General features: G+C 47.5%; 1 protein-coding gene across 2 annotated transcripts in view; it reads right to left on the bottom strand.

Annotated features, from left to right (window-relative positions):
• The window catches only part of HDGF (heparin binding growth factor), a 124,185-nt gene that overhangs the window by 51,976 nt on the left and 51,605 nt on the right, over positions 1 to 20,604 (bottom strand). For both annotated transcript variants that reach the window (XR_013603448.1, XM_078668452.1), the window contains exons 3-4: positions 18,420 to 18,555; positions 11,228 to 11,407 (exon numbers count right to left, since the gene is read on the bottom strand). Coding sequence is in view for 1 of the 2 variants with exons in the window: in XM_078668452.1 (XP_078524578.1) it covers positions 11,228 to 11,407; positions 18,420 to 18,555 (316 nt within the window). In the remaining variant the exon portion in view is untranslated. The remainder of the gene's footprint in view (positions 1 to 11,227; positions 11,408 to 18,419; positions 18,556 to 20,604) is intronic.

Genomic DNA, 20,604 nt, shown 5'->3' with positions numbered 1-20,604 from the left:
ATACCTCAGTTGAGTGAAAACAGGCTGGATTTCTCCATCAGCAGGAGACAGAAACAAATAGTTTACCTGTCGGTGTAGTTTTGCAGCTTGAAGCTTCAACTTGCTTTCTTTTCTATGTGTTTCCACCTTCTTCTCCAGCCTCATCTTTTTGGCGGAGGCGGGTGGGTTCGCTAGTGAATCCAGAAAGATCTTCAAGCTGCAAAACTACACAGACAGGTAAGAAACTATTCGTTTTGCAGCGTGAATCTTTCTGGATTCACTATGCTGTGCATAGATTTTGTAACGGTTTTCGTTACTTTTGTGGCGGTTGGGTGGAAGAGGAGCGTTGGTTGTTGAATATATGTTGAAGCACCTTTTGTCCTAGTTGTGCTTCTTTGTTAATTTGTACATCCACACAATAGTGCTTAGTGAACGTGTGCACTGAAGCCCATTTTGCCGCCAGGCATATGTCCTGAATTGGTGTGTTGGCCAGAAAGGCGATTGTTGCTCCTTTCTTCCTGGTCGAGTGGGCCTGTGCCCCTCCTGTTAGCTCCTGGCCCGCTTGTTTGTGGCAGAATTGTATTGTCTGTGCGATCCATCGAGCTATGGTATTTTTAGTCACTGGTTTACCCATGTAACGGTTAGAAAAGGATACGAAGAACTGTTTTGTCTTTGTGTCCCTTCGTCCTTTCAATGTTGTGCATCACAGCCCTTCTTGAGTCTAGAGTGTGGAGCGCCCTCTCAGAGCTTGTAGTGGGGTTTTGGAAGAAGCTAGGAATCTGAATACTCTGATTCATGTGGAACCTTGACACCACCTTTGGCATGAAGTGTGGATCTGTTCTCCTCACGACCCTGTCACTGTATCTGGATGAAGGGTTCCTGCAGTGTGAGTGCCTGCAGTTCGCTCACCCTTCGTAGCGAGGTGATTGCTACCAGAAAAGCAGTTTATTGTTAGCATTTGCAGTGATGCTTTGTGGATGGGTTCGAAAGGTGCTTTCATGAGCTCCGTCAGTACCACATTCAGGTTCCAGGCCGGTGGCGGCATTCTCTTTGGTGGCGCTATTCTTTTAGCCCCTTCCAGGAATCTTTTTACGACTTGAGACGTGAAGAAGCTTCTCCCTGTTTCTCCTCTTGTGTACGCCACAATCGCTGCCAGGTGTACCCTCAGCGAGGATGAGCTTAGCTTTTATTAGGTGCGTGAGGTACCTTAGCACCGTAGATTCCCTGGTCAGTTTTCTATGGAGTTTTTTCTTGCAACACCATTGAGTGAATCTTTTCCATTTTTCCCCATAGCACTTGCGTGTGCTGGGCCTTCTTGCCTCTCGCAGCACCCGCAAGGTGCTCTCTGGTAGTTTTAGATGTGCGAACTTTAAGTCCTCAGGAGCCAGGCTGAGAGGTTGAGAGGTTGAGGCTCTACGGCTCTGGGTGTAGAACTTCTCCGTTTTCCATGGAGAGTAGGTCTCTTCGAGAACTTGTGGGGGGGGGGGGGCCTGCGCCATCTCCATTATCTGTGAGTACCAGGTCTGCCTGGCCCATTGTGGTACCACCAGGATGAGCGTCATGTTGCTTGTCATGCATTTGTTGAGAACCCTGGGGGATCAGTGGTATCGGGGAAAGGCGTAGGCAAATGTTTTTGACCAGCTTATCCATAGGGCATTCTCCTGTGATAGTGCCTCTGGTTACCCAAGATCTTGCTCACAGTTCTCACTGTCAGAGCTCGCCCCTTCTGGTAGTGACGTTTCTCCCTCAGTAGGCGGAGTGTTCTCTTTTCGCTGGGTAACACCCTGCATTGGACAGTGTCGATTTGAGCTCCCAGGAAGATCTTCACTTGCTCTGGTTCCTTCGAGCATTTTCCCCAGTGTATGGAGAATCCCAGGCTTGCTAGCGTTCTTGTGACCTGTTCTGCATGATCTTTGCATGTCCTGTAAGAGCTTGCCTTTACGAGCCAGTCGTCGAGGTAGGGGTACACGTGTATCCCCTTCCTTCGCAGATGTGCAGCCACTGCCGTGAGGCATTTGGTGAACACCCTTGGTGCGGACTTTAGACCGAATGCCAGGGTTGGGAATTGGTAGTGATCCTTGTTCACTGTGAATCTTAGCATGTGCTTGTGCTGCCTGTTCATGGGGATGTGCAGGTACGCATCTTTGAGGTCTATGGTGGACAAGAAGTCCCCGGCCTTTATCTGCGGGATGACCTCTTGTAGGGAGGTCATCTTGAATTGGAGTCTTTACGTATTTGTTTAGGAACCGTAGGTCCAGGATGGGTCTTAGGCTTTCGTCCACTTTTGGCACCAGGAAGTAGTTTGAGTACACTCTCTTGTTCCGTTCTTTGAATGGGACCCTTTCGAAGGCCGCTTTGAGGAGGAGTTCTTGAGCTTCCTCTTGGAGCAATCGCAGCTCTCTTCCAGAGTGCTCTCTTTTCTTTGGCTTTCTGTTTGGTGGTCTCTTTTCCAACTCTATGCAGTATCCGAACTGCATGATGTTGAGTATCCACTTGTCTGTGGTTATTTTTCTCCACTCCTGGAGAAAAAATCTCAGCCTGCCTCCTACTGGTGTTACATGTTCCCTTGTGTCTTGTCCCTGTAGCCCTCTCCTCTTTTTTCTTCCGTGCTCCTCCCTCGGAGGGTTCGAGTGGGTGGGCACCTTTTCCCGTGAGCAGTCACTTAGAGGGGGGTTGTTCGCCGCCTCTCCTTCTCTGGCCCCGCCCGTTTCCTCTTGATCGAAAGGACTGGCCCCTGTTCGGATAGTTCCAGTTTTGCCTCTGCTGGCCCTGGTGACTTTGGTTGTCACTCTGTTGCCCCTGGTGGAATGCCTGGTGTGATTGCCCTTGCTGGTTTCCAACCCTGCCGTTCGGCCTCCGTGTAGGAGTGCCCCTTCTCATCCACCTGAATTGCAGGGCCCCCATGGACCTTGCTGTCTCGTTGTCCTTCAGTTGGGTGAGCTTCTCATCAACTGGGGCTCCGAACAGTGTTTCACCGTTGAAGGGTGTGTTCAGGATGTTGTTCTGAACCTCAGCCTTGAAGCCTGAGATCCTGAGCCAGGCTTGCCTTCTCTCTGTGATGCCTATAGCCATGAGTCTGCTGGATGTTTCAGCCCCATCCAAGGCTGTCTTCAGGCACGAGTTAGCGATGCTTTTCCCCTCTTCCACAAGGTGCGATGCCCTCTCACGGTATTGTTCCGGGAGGTGCTTGAGCAATTGGCCCATCTCATCCCAATGCTGGTATTGATGTCTATTCAGGAGGGCGTTGGAGTTCGCCATCCGTCAGTGCGTTGCGGCGTTCCTCTCCATTTTCCTGCCAGTTAGATCCATCCTCCTGCTTTCCTTGTCAGGTGGAGGTCCAGATGTTGGGACGTTTGCCCTTTTTCTGGCTGTTGCAGCGATTATTGAATCTGCTGTGACGGATCCCTTGATGTAAGCTGGGTCCTGGGAGGAGAATTTGTATTTCTTCTCCGTCCTCGGCGTTACTGATCTGCATGTAGCCGTGTCCTTGAAGGCTTCCTTCCCCTGGTCTGTGATACTCTTTAGCATGGGCAAGAATTGGCTTCTTGTCTGCGTGGGGAGCAATGTTTCCAGCAGGAAATCTCCTTTTGGCTTCTCTTCCAGCTTAACTCCATAAGCTGCTGCAGCCTTCCTGACCACCTCATTGTATGCCCCAATGTCATCTGGTGGCGAAGGCCTCTAGGGGTATGTCTCCACAGCCTCCTCCGGGTTTTCGGCCTCGATGGTCTTGGGCCGTCGAGGAACCTGAATCGTAGCTTGACTGCTGCTCCCCGTAATCCCCTTCTGTGTAAGAGGTCTTCTTCCTCTTCGTGCTCCGAGGGCTCCAGAGTTTTCGGCGGCTCTTCGATGTCGAACTCCTCGTGCTCCTGCACCTCAACGACGGCTGTTGCCGGCTTCGAGGGGATCCTGTAACTTCTCATCTTTTCATCGAAGTCCTTCTTTCTCTGAAGGATGTTCTCCATTTCGGCCTCGAGCCTTCTTTTCTTTCTCTGCGGCCTGCTAGTCGTCGAGCGTTTCGGCTGCTCTTTGACGGCGTCGAAGCTTTCTTCGGCTCCTTTTCCTTCGAAGTCGAAGACCCTTTTTCGGGGGCTTGCTTCGACGAGCTTTGCTTTTCGCTTGTCTTCGGCCTCCGGGAGTCCTTCTCGAAGGATCCGCTGGGCTCTTTTTCGGAGGATGCAGCTTCGGTCGTCGAAGTTTTCGGCGCCGGTGCGCCTTTCGAGGCTCTGACTTTCGAGAGTCTGCCTCTGGCTTTCGAGGCCCTGTGGGGGTTTTCAGGGTCGTAGACTCTCCTACCTTGTCAGGCGTTTTCTTATCGGTCTCTGCGACCGTGAAGCCATCTGGACCTTCGGCGATGTTGTCCTCGTCGTCTGTGGAGAGGCCCAGTTCGTAAAGCGTCGGGCCTGGCCCTTGCCCTGCATCGTGTGGTGAGCTGTCCTCTGTCTCTCTCGAACTCGGAGTGTCTTCGGCTTAAGAACGGAGCAGGCGTTGCAGTCTCTGCTCTCGTGGTCGATTGGCAGGCAGAGGTTGCAGACCGGGTGCTGGTCCTTCTGCGCGAACTTGAGGTGGCAGTTTTTGCAGAATTTAAAGGGTGTCTAGTACATCCCTGCGCTCAGGGGGCCCCCTGTGTGCGCATACCTCCAAGGACGTCTAAGATCTCGAAGTTCTTTCCTTTCTTTGTCGTCTCTTCTCTGATGGTCCTCTTCTCCCAATCTTCTCAGGTCTTTACCATCGAAGAGTTGCTGTATTTCCTCCTTTTCTCCTCCAAAACTTCTGGAGCTTCATGCGACGATCCAGACCCAACGGCGGAAAAAAGAATCTGAAGATGGCGCCCAAGGGTGGTAGCTTCCGCCGGAAGCATGCCGACGTCACCGAAGGTACACTAAATAGTGGGACGTCGACGCCCACCTGGGCTACGAAAACAAAAAAAAAAAAAAAGAAAAAAACTACGATTCCGGACCCAACCACCAGATTGCAGAATATGCACAGCATAGTGAATCCAGAAAGATTCACGCTGCAAAACCGTGTAAATGGAAAAGGATTGGAAGAGCAACTTCAGCTCAGCCCTTAGATGTGATCTACAGTGCAGGTTCAGTGCTACATTAAGGGCACTGCAGGCAGCTGCTTTACGGCTCTGCTACAGTATTCCTCAAGATGACCCCTGGTTGCATGTTGCACAACTGGTGGAACAGAAGTTAACTTTCCCCTCTCGCATCACTGCAGGGACAGAGTCCAAGTGGCACCAGAGGGAATGTTTTGGTTAAATACCTACATGCCCCATTGTCATAGATCATGGGAGATGCTAGCTCCAATGCAAATATTATAAAGAGCAGGAGGAGTCAGGTGTGCCAGGGTCGGATCCACTCCCTGGAACACAAAGGTTTGGAGTGGTACAAATCCGGATAGGAAGATGTATCAGACTGTAGCAATGCCATCAGCAACAGGTCCAAGGTGCCTCTGACTAGGCTGTTCAGTGGACAAAAAGCAGTCGAGAACAGTGCAGATCTAATTCCAGTGAGCAGCGCAGCACTTTATGAAGAACATTTATATTGTAGCAGGAGGTGCTGTAGATAGAAGATTGTGGTACGTGGAGTCCAGTTGAGAAAAGGCTACATAGATCAAGTTGTGATGGGCCCTGGGAGTCACCACATACTAGGCAGCACACTATTCTATTGTGTGTTTATATTACTTCTTTTCCTTGTTAGAGAACAGATTTTCCCAGAATCACACAATTGATTAGTCAAGCTCCAGAGCTGGGATTAGCGTCTAGCTCTGTCGTTTACAATGTCTCCCACAGAACTTTACTATGGACATCCAAATGGAAATGTGTAGGATGTGGGTTTGTGCCTGCATCTCATGTTGCGGACTATGATGCGGGGAGCCTTGGAACTAAGGCAATGTTTATGCACAATCAGGAGTGTAAGGGGGAAGGCACCACTTCTCACCACTGCGTGCACTGGATGCTTTGTGCAGCAGGATCTTTCGCAATGTTTTTGAAGAAGTTGCCCGAGGCTTGTAGGAACCATTATTAGGCTCCCATTCTTACGCAGACATACTAACATGCAAGTTCTTACAGCTCCATGAACCAAATGTTAATATCTCAAAACATGAAATGCCCTTACAAATACATCAGTTGCAGAACAAAGCTGCCTCGGCTCCGTCAATGAGCCTTTTGATAGCACCTCCCACAAATAGTGTGGCACCTAAGGACTCTCTCATTCTAGATGCCCTTTTGCTGGCTTTCGGGGACTTCCCTCGACCAGATGTGCTTTGGTTGTGTATTCTTGGCTAGAGGCTTATTAAGCGCCCAATTTAGTAACAGGTCAATGTGAAAGTAAAGTGAACTTGATTTATTTTAAACATGTGTGTCACATGCACGGATGGTTATGACAGCGTTGCCCTTTTGCGTTCAAGGGGCGGTCAGTTGTCCATGGGGCTGCCTGTACTGATTGTTTGAGACCCATTACTAGCCAGGCAGAGAGCTTGTGTGATACGTTTCGCATTCCGTGGTCATATTTAGGTAACCTTATTTGAAAGGTTCTAATCTAAGATGTGTCGGTGTGAAGAAAAAAGTACTTTTCAGCAGGTCAGCTGGCAGTACTGTGATAACTACGGCTTCAGTGCTTGGTTGCACAGTGAGGGTGTAAGGGGTTTTGTTTTCGAAAGTGTAATGAACACTTCACACAGAATGGTATCATGATACCGGCTTACCAGACTGAGTCCAGTGTTAGTCGCCCAGGTACTAGGTTGCTCTCAAGATTGAATTTCACCTGGACATATCAACAGTAGTGGGCTCCTGCACAGTGCATGCTGCAGATTACTCATAAGTGGGCAGATGAGGATCTCGGCAGAGAAGAACAATGGGAGGCGTGTGATCCAACGTCACCCCAAAGCTATGTGGTAAAGAAAATATATATATATATATATCAGGTATCTGGCTCCTTTAATTGTGAGCAAGGATTCACCTGGCATGCTAATATGAGGCTATTGCAATTGTCAGTCGCAGCATCCAGGTCGACCACGTGACTGACAATGGAGAAGCTTTTCTACCCTCGGCTCACCTGAATCTCACATGCACAGCCATATGCTGTCTCGGGAGGTGCTTTCATCTGTGGCGGCTATGGGGCAGATGGGGTGGCAGCAGCAGGGTTTGGCGACACGGCACACCAATCACCTTGACAGCATCAGCCTCATCAACGGCCCCAGTAGCTTTCATGCCGCTGAGACCATGCACCGCTAAGACACCAAGCAGAGTTCTCAGCCAACGCCGACTCACCAGATCACCATCCTAAGGTACCAGCAGCAGCAAGCTTCGGCCACGAGGAATCTGCTGTGCACCTCCATGCGTGAAAAGTGTTTGGTCAGCCGTGTGTGGCATGGCGCACTGCTTTCATGCAGCCATCCTACGTGAGCTTGAGATTCTGCCACCGCTTATGTTCTTTAAAAGGTCCTCGTACTTTGTGTGCCATTTTCTTCTAACACAGAATGTGTCTGATGTAATGGAGAAAACAGCAACTTGTTTCATTTGCTCTCCATGGGAAATCAGTTCACTGCAGTGCGTGTTCAAAACACAGTAAGGGCTCTAGAGAAATTAGGCTTAAATTTGATGAAGCTGGGCGTGGGGAGGGTTGGGTCTCTTGTAAAATGCGCTAGTTGTTTGGCCTTTAGTAGCTTACAATGATTTTCACTGATCAGAAATAGCTCTCACTACAGAAAAGGTTGGAGACCCCTGGCGTAGTTAATGTGTGGACTGATCTCCACGTAGCAGCTTTGCAGATGTGCGCCAAGGGAATATTTCTCACCAAGGCAGTAGTGGCTGCTTTGCCACTAGTGGAGTGTGCTTTGGGTTTGCCAGTAAGAGATAACCGTATAGGATGCAAGAGAATCCACCTAGCAACGTACTGATTGGAGGTAGCCAGACCAGTGGGAACTGGCCCATAATTGATGGACAATTGTTGCAATTTGCAAATAGATTTGGTTTTTAGTTATGAAGAACATTAACACTCTTTAAATCCAGAGAGTGAAGGGCTCACTGCTGGAGAAGATGGATTTTGAAAGACAATGGGCAAAGAGTTTGATTTACATGAAAATCCGAGACCAATTTAGGTAGGAACCTGGGAACGGTCCGTAACACTATTTTGGAAAAGTGGAATACAATGTTTGGCTCATGAGCACAAAGGGCCTGAATCTCATTAACACATGCTGATGTTCTAGCCACAAGGAATGCCGTTTTCCAAGTGAGATGTTTATGTGATGCCTGATGTATAAGCTCAAAAGGTAGCACGATACTTGAAAGCACCATGTTAACCTCCCATAGAGGAGGAGTATCTAACAGGAGCAAAAACTTTCTTTAACCCCTCCAGTCTTTTCTCTTCCATTTACCTGCCCAGTCAAACTCATCAGTGCTTGACTACAGGAATACCCCTCATTCCGTATCCATTTGCGACACAGGTTGTCCTCCTGAGTGGGGTAAGAATGACATAAGACTCTGACCCCGGCTGGCGGTAACGTGGTCCAACTTTGGGGGTATTTTACTATTAAGTGATTTAAACAATTCTCACTTTGTTTATTGGGTGTTTTTAGAAGGCATATAGTGCATGATTGTATGGCAGCGGGGCAATAATTTACTAATTATCCTTTGATTCAAGCTTCAGTCGGTAGAAGTGTAATTCACAAATACCGATGATATAGTGACCTGTGGTTTCCCACTTAAATCACTATAAATCCGATTCACGATGCATGTAACATAGTGCACTGATGCGCTCAGATCCTAGACAATCTTTCAGAGTGGAAAGCGGCAGCAGCGCAAGTTTGATACGCTTAGTAATTGTGAGCTATATTATATATGCGCTCTAATTTACAGGTTGGATCCAAGATTCACATTTCGGATCCAGGTTACGTTTATCCTAAGGCTAGATATGAAGGTGCACCTACCTGCCCCTTGTAAGTAATGTAATTTAAAACAGGGAGGGAATCTCACGGTTTTCGCCCTGAAACAAACCTAGAACCCATAGGGGCCGTAGTTAAAAGGCTGAAACATGTTGGCAATGACATTAGGGCCATAGGACCATAGGACCATTACAATCCTCAACACGATTTATTTTTTATTTTAATATCCCCCGAGACTCCGTCATTAAAGGGATACCTGGATCATTTTTAATCTTTAGAACCCCCTGGCCTATTCTAAGTGCTCTCTTAAAAACGGTTGAGCACACCCAGACCTTTAGGAGTCGGGGTGTACCCGATGAAGCATTACACTACTATAGTGTGTGCGGGTTATTAAACAAAATGGAATTGCTTCCAAGTAAGCAATTAAACCGGCGAGACATCTGTAATATTGAGTAGTGCCCAAAATATAGTGCAAGGAGGTGCGAATTTTTTTGGGGGGAGTGTTAGTGTATGGTTGCGAGGACGTATCCCTCCACTTTCTCTTCCAGTACTGTGGAAGACCCTCTCTACCCTTTTGGCCTTGGGCCATAGTTTTGGGGACTGAAAACCAAAACCATTCCAAAACAGCAATTTTCTAAACAATGCTATGAAGAAATTGCACCTGTTGGTCTTAAGACTTTGAGGAGCAGGAGACACAATCAAACAAGCATTGGGAAAGCCAATAGGTCATGCCTAAGCAAGATCTGTTCTGATAGCGTGTTTTTTGAGCCACAAAACAAAAACACAATACAATAAAACTACAGATTAAGGATGGCCGACCTATGTACATTTTTTAAAGGTCACAACAAAAGTTACATTTGATACGATCATCCAGATTCAAGAGATGCTGAAGTAGCACTTCATACATACCAATCTAGGATGGCTTTTCCAGTTGCCAGAATATGGCATTTCCGGTGTTGATGGCGGACAGGACCAAAAACAAGACTACTAATTTAAAGTCTTCTTGAGGTCTCAATGATTCTAATTTGTTGAGTAAAGCTGACAGTAGGAAGAAATATTTGTTTTCTGGTTAAGTTGTATGGACATTGAGGAGTAAAGCTTTCACTCTAGATAAGAGTACCAATTTTGATTACGTAATATATTAGTATATTATCGTTCTAATTTTCATTATACAGACCAGGTTTCCAGTGTGATAATACTGGTACTTCATATGGAAAAACAACCACGAACAGCAATGCTGCCATTCCAAAAATACTTAACTATTTAGTTTTATTTATTTTTGGAGTTTGTAGAGCGCACAGCTACCTCCAGCGGAGGTGTTCCGGCGCTAAGGCAATTGAGTAACACGGGGCTAACCTTGGCTAGTAATGGTTGAATAGCCAGGTCTTTAGAGCTCGTCTGAAGGCAGGTTCAGTCAGACGGAGAGGGAGCGGCATGGTTGGTATTCATCAGTTTAGAATGTTGGCACTCAAGTACTATTAACATACAGGCAAGCTGATAATTTAATCAAGATGTACAACCATTCTCAACTGAACTCTGCATCTTTCACTTCATCAACTTCACTGAGATGAACACAAACCTATCTTCTACAACAGAACTACAAAATGAGTCTTCCTAGTCTTACTGGAAAAGTGGATATATTTGAGCAGCGTTGCTAGAACATTTTTTCCCATTTAATTTACATGCAGCATATTTCCTAAGGCACCCAGTGTATAAACTTCAGTGTTAAATGTTTTTTATGAAAGTCTTGTTGGCCTAGGGTTATATTGGTCTTCACATAAAACATCTCTTTTCCACAGCCTAACCTTGAGCACACTAAATTAGTCACAGGTTGTTTAATACAACTAAAGTGTAAAATGCTTTTGTACAATGTCTACCTGTAGGGTCTTGTAAGCACATTGAATAATTGAGTAATTAGATCAGACTGTAGTTAAACTGTCAGTTATCACAATTAGTTCATAACAGTTTATTCTTGTCCAACAATGCTAGTCTCATTATGGTCATTCCTCTCATCAATATACTAAACAGCTCTATCAAAAAAATCGTAAGACATAACAGAATGGTTGTGAATATAAGATTCAGATCAGGTGTTGCAAGGAAGGAGAAGTGCACATACTAGCATACTTTCTAGAGCTTACATCTCTGGACAGTAAGGGAAGACTCTGCACAAAGCTTGCCGTAACAGCATAGGCATTACATACTTACATATTTAATCATGTAAAGCCCCCATCCCCATACATACATTGTGCCGACCGTAATCCTCCCCTCTTCCACACTTGCAGCACAATTTATGACATACAGCTCTCAATTAGGTTCAATTAAAACACTCCAATCTGCCAACCAATGAACGTGTCCAGTTTACCTCCAATGCATCGTCTGCTTTCCTTTTGATCCCAGCCTTCTCATTTTTTTCCTTTGACTGCTCATCAATAATCAGTTTTCCTTCTTCATCACTGCTTCCCTCTGTATTGCCTTTCTTTTCCCCATCTCCTTCTGCATCTGCATCACACTCAGCATCTGCCTCACCTTTCTTCTGGGGCGGCTGACAAGAGAAAATATTTACTTGGGTAAATCTACACATACATAAATAGCAATAAGAAGCCCAGAGTTATGACGCGAAGCAGAAATATCTAAAATGATTAAATGACACTGCAACAGCCACACTGTACTACTACTACTACTACTACAGTGGCAGCCATCAGTTTCAACTTGTTTCAAAGAAGTATGTAGCATAAAAACCTTCACAGTGACATGCTTTGAATGGAGCACAAAAAGCTGGGCCCATTTCCAGTGGAAGTGTCTAGCGGTGGCTTACTATTCTGTAAGAGCCACTTTAGTGTTCTGGTGTGTGGGGGGGCAGGAGTTGGTTGTGGTAGCACACAGGGCAGACAGAAGATCAGGTCTACCTTTAGGTATAGTTACTGAAAAAGCTCACTGCCCTCCGTGGGTCCTGAGGAAGTGCAAGATCGCATAAGATTAATTAAGGAACAGTGAAGGCTGATGTTATGAATCAGTGGGGGTGAGAGCAGAACCAGAGTTATCTACTGCTCTGTGATGGAACCGAAGCATTGCAATAAGAGATACGACAACATGTTTCAAAAGAGCTAGGCTGCCGCACCCTGTATTAACTGATCTGTCAAGGGGACCTATTTGGGGAGGGTCGTACAAGGAGAATTAAAGTAATCAAGCCATAGAGAAATGTTGCTCTAGATGGTAGTTTCACAAAATGCAGGAAGAATAGAAAGGATTTCTCTCAACCTGGTCTACAGTGTCGATGTGATTTTTTTTTTTTAAGTTCAAACAGAACCAACGTTTTTGCCCAAATTGCAGTTGTGGGTATCAGAAAGCATAGGAGTTGCCATGTTTAACCAACCAACCAATATTAGTGAAGTCTGATGAGGAATCTGTTTTATCAGAGCTAAGCCCAAGAGTTTAAATGCTACCTTGAAAGTGCTGGATAGGCAGTGGAAAAATGAATATGCTACTTACCAGTATGCATCCGTTCTTGGCATGTAGGGCTGCTGACATTCATATCTATAGCATAGATCGCCGCCTAGTGTTGGGTCCAGATGGCACATTGTTGTCCTGGAAGAGTCTTCGAAGTATCACGAGATAGGTGGCTCCTACCCTGGACTACAGTGCGCATGGGCATCAACTCCATCCTCAGATTGTTTTTAGCCATTGTGGCAAAGATGGAGTGTAACAGTGTAAGTGATGGCCATGCTAAGAGTAAATGTAAGAAAGTCTGCAGCCGCTACAGGCGCCGGGGAGGAGGGCGGGCGATATGAATGTCAGCAGCCCTACATGCCAAGAACAGATGCATACTGGTAAGTAGCATATTCAGTTCGAGGCATGTGGGCTGCTGAATTCATATCTATAGCATAGAATACATAGCAGTCCCTCCATTAACGGCGGCCGCCTGTGCCAGCTGCAGAAGTCTGAAAAAGCGTTTTAAGAACAGCCTGTCCTACAGCTGCCTGCTGTTTCGCGTGCACATCTACACAGTAATGTTTAGTAAATGTATGTGGTGTAGACCATGTGGCTGCTCTACAAATATCTTCCAAAGGAATATTACCCAGGAACGCCATGGAGGCCCCCAACTTGCGGGTGGAGTGGGCTCTGGGGGGACCGTCAAAGTGCGCTTAGCCTTGTGGTAGCAAATCTGAATACACTTAACGATCCACCTGGCTATCCCTGCTTTGGAAATGGGGTTACCTTTGTGCTGGGCTGAAAAGGCAACAAAAAGCTGTTGTGTCTTTCTAAAGTCTTTGGTCCTATCAATGTAGTACATCAACGCTCGTTTGACATCAAGAGTGTGGAGCATTCTTTCGGCCACTGTCTCAGGGTTTTGAAAGAACGCGGGCAGTTCAATGGTCTGATTGACATGAAACTGCGAAACCACTTTAGGAAGAAATTTAGGGTTAGTGCGCAGCACCACCCTGTTGGAGTGAATTTGAATGAATGGCTCTTGTACAGTGAGCGCCTGTAGCTCACTAACACGCCGTAGAGACGTAATGGCAATGAGAAAAGCCACTTTCCATGTTAAGAACTGAATCTCACAGGAATGCAGAGGCTAAAAGGTGGGCCCATCAACCTGGTGAGGACCACATTGAGGTTCCATACAGGAGCTGGCGGGGACCTGGGAGGGATGACCCGTTTTAGCCCTTCCAGGAAGGCTTTAATGGCAGGCACCCTGAAAACGGAGAGATGCTGCCTGTTTTGGAGATAAGCCGCTATGGCGGATAAGTGTATCCGAATGGAAGCACATGCTAGATTGCATTTGTAAAGATGTAACAAATAACAGATGTTAGGAATGGATGCATCTAGCGGGTTGATGTGATGTTCTGTACAGTAAATGACAAAACGCTTCCATTTTGCTGCATAGCAGGCCCTAGTGGTGGGCTTTCTTGCCTCCCGGATGATGTCCATGCATTCAGGAGGCAAATCAAGGTAGCCAAACTCTAAGACCGCAGGTCAAGGGTAGTCAACCCTAGAATTGAGAAAAAATACAGACCGGCACCTGGCGATCCTACCTACATCAAGGGCCAGTTGCCATTGGACTCGCTGGTAGTTTCTAATGCCCGCAAAAGGGCGAATTCGCAGACCACTGGTGAAGCTCCTCCCCCAGACAAAGAATCTAAAGTACTGGAGGCATCAGGAAAGAGTAGCAGCTCAGGCGGCCAATATCTGGCGTATCTCTAACACGCAGGCTCTCCTGGCTAGATACGACAGGGCACACTACGACACGCTAGAGACCCTGTTGCAGCATCTACCAGACCAATATAAGGAGGCAGATGCTTATCCAAGAAGGGAAGCTCATCTCTAACGCTTCCATCAAGTGCGCACTTGATGTTGCGGACACTGCAGCCAGGGCAATTAATACCAGTGTGATGCGGAGACGTCAGGCATGGCTTAGGATCTCCGGTTTTAAGCCGGAAATACAAAGCCGGTAAACCCTGACAGATTATTTGGTCCAGAGGTGGATACCACCCTGGAAAAAATAAAGAAGGATACCGAGACTGCCAAGTCCATGGGGGCTCTCCAGTCCCAACAGTTTCGGGGAGCACTTTTCGTCGCTCAAGCAATAGAGGTGTTTCCAGAGGCCAGATGTCCCAACAAACACAATTCAATAAAGGTGGGGCGCAATCCTCTTACACCAAGCAAAATAGAGGAGGATACCGGGGCAACAGCACCAAGGGCAGAGGCAGGGGCAACAACTCCCGTTCCTCCGCCACCAACAAGCAGTGACGCCCTGTCACTGCCCCCCGACCATCCAACACCTGTCGGGGGGGAGACTCAAGCAGTTCCTGCCAGTCTGGAAATCCATCACCACAGACAGGTGGGTCAGGAAACTTATCCAGTTCGGCTAATGTTTGGAGCTAACGTCCACTCCACCCAACATACCACCAAAACACCGTCCTATGTCCACAGAGCATTTGCACTTATTGCAGCAGGAGGTTCTTGTCATGCTGCAAAAAGGCGCAATAGATCTCTTGCCAGTGGAGGAAGAAGGCACAGGGGTGTATTCCCTGTACTTCTTAATCCCAAAGAAGGACGGGTCCCTCAGACCTATTCTGGACCTCAGGCCCCTAAACCAGTACATTCTCTCAGAACACTTCCACATGCTAACACTGCAGCAGGTTCTTCCGTTGCTCAATCAGGGAGACTTCCTCGCAACCTTGGATCTCAAGGATGCTTACTTTCACATTCCACTCCATCCATCACACAGGAAATACCTCAGATTCACCATTCAGAACCGGCATTATCAATTCAAGGTCCTTCCTTTCGGAGTGACCACAGCCCCCAGAGTGTTCACGAAATGTCTGGCGACAGTGGCTGCGCACCTCCGGAGACAGAACGTCCATGTCTACCCTTATCTGGACGACTGGCTGGTTCAGGCAAAGTCAGCCCAGCAGTGCGCCGCCGACATGTCCCACACCATTCACCTTCTTCACGGTCTGGGCTTCTCACTGAACTATCCGAAGTCGCACCTTCAGCCGGCCCATGTGCGACAGTATCTGGGCGCGACGATAGATACTCTGGCGGCCACGGCTCAGCCAAATTCAGTGAGGATCTACAACATCCAGTCGCTAATCCAAAAGTTCAGACCGCAACACTCACTTCCAGCGAGAGTGTTCATGCAGTTGATAGGCATGATGGCCTCCTGCATCTTCATAGTCCCGCACGCGAGGTTGCATATGCGCCCGCTCCAAGAATGCTTGGCACATCAGTGGACTCCGGCTCAAGGACAGTTGAACGACCTAGTGTTGGTGACCGGTCGGGCATACAACTCTCTGCATTGGTGGAATCCACACAACCTTTGCATGGGCCGACCGTTCCAAGAGCCTGTGCCACAGATTATCCTGACGACGGACGCATCTCTCCAGGGATGGGGAGCTCATGTACTCCACTACACGGTGCAGGGACTATGGACGACGCAGCAAAAGAAAATGCACATCAACTATCTAGAACTGATGGCGATCTTCATGGCACTAAAGTCCTTCAAGGTACATCTGTGCAACAAGGTCATCTTGGTCCGGACGGACAACATGACGGCCATGTACTACATCCAAAAGCAGGGAGGTACACACTCTCCACAGTTGTCTCATCTGGCTCAGAGCATGTGGAAGTGGGCCATTCAGAGGAACATATTCCTCATGGCGGAACACCTCCCGGGCAAGGACAATCAGATGGCGGATCTGCTCAGCAGGTACAGCCACCAGATGCATGAGTGGGAGTTACATCCATCAGTACTCCGCCCGTACTTCCAGCAGTGGGGTCATCCAGAGATAGAAGTCTTTGGCGTCGGAACAGATTGCTTCGGGGTGGAAGGTGTCGTTGGTTCCACCGTTGAAGCCTTGTCCCTAATTCGTTTGAGGGAGTCCGAGACCTGCTACGTAAAGGAAGCGGATGGTTTCGTCGACCCGACAGCCGACCTCGGTCCACCAACATGGGGAGACTAGAGCGTCGATGACCTTGACTTTTCCGTCCGAGGCGTAGGATCATCCTTCTTAGGGGCGCTACGATCTTTGTCCGTGGCAGCAGACGTCGATGCCGACTGTTTCGGATCGGCGGTCTGGACTACTGGCTTCGGGGCCCCAGTCTTCGGCTCGACGCCCTTGCTAGACTTCGGCTGGACGCCCTTTTTGGACTTCGGCTTGACGTCCTTGCTTGACTCAGCCTCGACGCCCTTTTTGGACCTCTGCTCGACGTCCTTGACCATTTTCGGCACGACGCTTTTGCCCGACTTGACCGGGTCGATGGCTTTCTTCGGCTTCGATGGCCCCCGACACCTCGGAAGACGACGGTGCCGAAGAGGCAGCAGATGTCTTCGGTTTCGATGGCGCCTCAACCACTTTTGTTTTTGTCGACACCGATGGTTTCACTTTCGGTTTCGTTTGACAATGGCGGCTCCGCCGAAGTGTCCGTAGCCGGGCCGGAAGGCGGGGCCGTGGATGCTGGTATAAGGTCTTGGGTAAGGCCGTGTGGCGATCCCTCGACCTGAGCCTTTGTAATTGTTCGAACGGGGCATAGCTCTTCCTCTGAGCTATCTTCCATGGCCCCATAGGCCTCATCGTCGTCTCCTACCTCGTCGACGACTTCTTCTTCTTCTACGTCTTGGCCTCCGACATTCGCTTCGTAGTCGTATTCGATGTCCACCGTTGGAGGTGAAATCTGCATCTGAACCTCTTGTTCGTCTGCTTCTTCGTCAAAGATGTCCACCGGTGCCGGGGCCGAGCGCCGGGCCTCGAGGCGCGCCACGCGCCAAAGCCGAAATCGTCTTCTTTGAACGAAACCTGGAACAAGCCATACAGTTGGCTTCGTCGTGGTCCGGCGACAGGCACTTGTTGCACACTAGGTGGACGTCAATGTGGGGATACTTCGATCCACACACGGGACAGTTTTTGATTGGACTCCGTTCCATGCAGTCGAAAGTCTTACTGCGTCGACTGGGCCTCGATCACAGAAGAGTCACACGACTCCCTGGATATCCGACTCGAACTGAGTTGGAACAGAACCGTGCACCGAATGCAAACAATACCGACGGTTCGAAAAAGGCCTTCGGGCCTCGAAAAAGTGTATGTTGATTCCGAACTGGAGATAACGAAATTACATCCGAACCCAATGGCGGAAAAAAACAATCTGAGGATGGAGTCGATGCCCATGCGCACTGTAGTCCAGGGGAGGAGCCACCTATCTCGTGATACTTCGAAGACTCTTCCAGGACAACAATGTGCAATCATCCGGACCCAACACTAGGCGGCGATATATGCTATAGATATGAATTCAGCAGCCCACATGCCTCGAACATGTCTGTTTCCATGTACCAGAGAACTTGTGCGTCACAGGTTCACAAATAAAATGTTAGGATCCAATAGGAGTGGCCACAAAATCCAAATGTAAAATAAAAAGTATTGTGAAGTGGATGGAGCACAAGGGGCCCCCCACAAAGAGTTTTGAAAGCAGACTTGAAAAGGAGAGTGGAACACAGCCTCTGAACGATATTACAGAAAGAAGAGGAGCTAGCATAGCACCCGGCTACTCACTCAAAGCAATCAAGTAGTATGGAGCGGCCTCTGACCGATATGACAGAAAAGAAAAAAGAGGAGCTAGCATAGCATCAGGTTTCTCTCACTCGCAGCAACCAAGAAGGATTGAGTATGCCAAAAAAAGCCAAGTCAAAAATGATATGGGTAAACTCTTCTTTCTGTTCCATTCATCAATCAGCATTGAAAGAGGCTGAAATGTGACTACCGAGAACAGCATCCCTACCTCTCCGTCCCATCATACCTGGGTAACCTTTCCCACCCCCCCAGTCTGGACATTGATATCCAAGAACCTGTAGGAAAACTTTAAACACAACCAAAAGTCTTCAACAGCACTGATGGACATTTGCCTAGCTACAATCCAAGCCCCTTTATACTCCTAAAAAGTTACTTTAATAAGGCTATGACAGATAAACAGGAGATGCTAGAATTAATCTTCCAATTTCCAGGAATCTGAATGGGGTTTGTTAAAGGTGGATGTCAACTAATTTTATAAAAACAGAATACCTCTTGGCCAGCTTTGACAGTTGGATTATTCTCAATTTCCCACAATCCTTCAGTGAATCCTTTTCGTTTGTTGGACTTCCCAAACTTTTCTTTGCACTCGTCATAAGGAAAAAGGTCTTTAGAACCAAGATATGCCCTGTTAAAACAAACATAAGACAATTAAAGAGAAGACCATTTCATTTATTTTGAAGCATTAAGTTACTTAGCTTTGGTAACATTATTTCTGATGGTTAGCTCTCACACACATTCCGTACTTGAAAAATGTTCCCGGTGCCAGGCAGCAGCTGTACATTTTTCCTAGGCAATTCTTCATCACCGATGTCAGGTGATATTTAGAGTAGTCGAATCTTCTGGCTCCATTGTAAACAAGCATTGGCATACCCAATATGTCTCGCCTTTGGGATTTGTGTGTTTAGCCAGAAATCTTGGCTAAGTTGTAGAGCATTGTGGCTGCTTTGCATCATGTTGAAAAGTTATAATAGAAAGTATTAAGCATTTGTTACCTTTATACAAACCAACACAGCATTATATACAACTGAACACCCTGATTAAGCATGATGGAGGAGATGGGCTCTTGGCTCTCAGGAAGGGGTTCGTAGCACGGGTCATCTGATCTGCTAAAACCACTGTCCGTGTACAGCGTGAAGGATCAAAGGGCCATGAACGAAACACACCTAGAAACCTCAAAACAGACGTGCCTATAAAAAAAATAGGACACAATGCAGAAACGCCCTAGTAAAGATAGCACGAAGGGATAGATCAAAGAACTTGGAACATAATCAAGAGGGGGGGGGGGGGGGGGGGGGGGGGGATAGGGCAGGGAACCAGAGCCCCAATGGATAGTAACCAGGAGGGAATTAACCAGTAGGTATCTGCCTGGAGTGCAGAAGGGTGAGATCTACTGGATATGCGCCCACAGGAAAGAGCCAGCTCATATGTGCATAAAACCATAGACAGTCAAACTGAAGGGGACTAACTCACAAAGGGCAGTGATCACCCACTGGAGAAAACACCCATAGTCGCAAGAAGCTATGAAACCAAACATTGCACTGATTCCCCAGAACTTAGACGGAAAAAAGGAGGCACGGCAGACTACGGGTAGAATACACTCGACTCCTTACCGGATAGAAGGACCCCAAGCTCAACAAGGTAGGTCCTGAACACCAGGTAATGAGGACCTCAGGGCATAAATAACTGGAAGTGTGGTAATAAGATGAAAACCCACGCATAAAAGGAGCCCCTGCCCTGGAAGCTGAAGAGAATTCCAGGGGACAGTAGCACTCAATATGCCGGAGAGTAAATACGGAACCAATAGGGCACCTAGCCCAGTGAGGCAATGGACAAATAAGTCTAAGAGAAACAAGCGCTATTTACAGAATAACAGTGCCTGGCCGCGCGCAAAGTTTACGCGACGGCTTTTGAAATCTGATACTGAACAGATGGCACACAGCACACCCCTGCTCGTAACCGCTGGCTTAGGCCGTGGGCGAATACATGCAGATGCCTTTGGCCAATTGAGTGATGTCTTTTTTAGCGAGACACACGCAAAGACCAATCAAAAAATAAATAAAAATACGCACGAGTGTGTGGAAAGCCCAGAGCGATTCCAAGAAGTCCTTTTTCTAGAGCAGCGTATGCGTGCTGCACTAGGCTGGACCTAAAAATGGCAGGCTGACCGCCACAAAAAGCATTACATGCCCCTGAAACGACATTCATATTTAACCAACTTACGGTCAGAAAAACAGAGCACCCATACCATCAAACAGGGTGGATAGTACAGCAAAAGGAATCTGGGAACTCAAACCATCAGAAAGAATAGGGACATAAAAGTACCTTGCTCTACTAATAAAAATGAACTACGACTTATTCCAAAGTAACCCAAAATGCACGGGGAATTAGGATGTTAGCTGACCTTAAAAGAGAAAAAAGACTGCAACACTGCCATACCAAATCTAGTTTACAACAATAGGTAAAGTTGCTCTAAACCAGTGCCAAGACCGTTTTTTTAATAAGGGGAACAGAACAGAACATTTCTAAATATGTATGGTCTAAGGCTGCAAAGGATAACAATATTCATATCAAAGCTGCAAAAATTGACCATCTGCTATTTGTGTGCAAAGATGTAGCTCATCTGGCACAAGGCACTGGTGTATGAGCTGTATGACCTCACCCTACTAGGAGTCTC

This window comes from Lissotriton helveticus, chromosome 12 (genome assembly GCF_964261635.1).
Source record: "Lissotriton helveticus chromosome 12, aLisHel1.1, whole genome shotgun sequence".
NCBI lineage: Eukaryota > Metazoa > Chordata > Amphibia > Caudata > Salamandridae > Lissotriton > Lissotriton helveticus.
The sequence above is the reverse complement of the archived record's forward strand: the minus strand, read 5'-3'. Positions and strand labels throughout refer to the sequence as shown.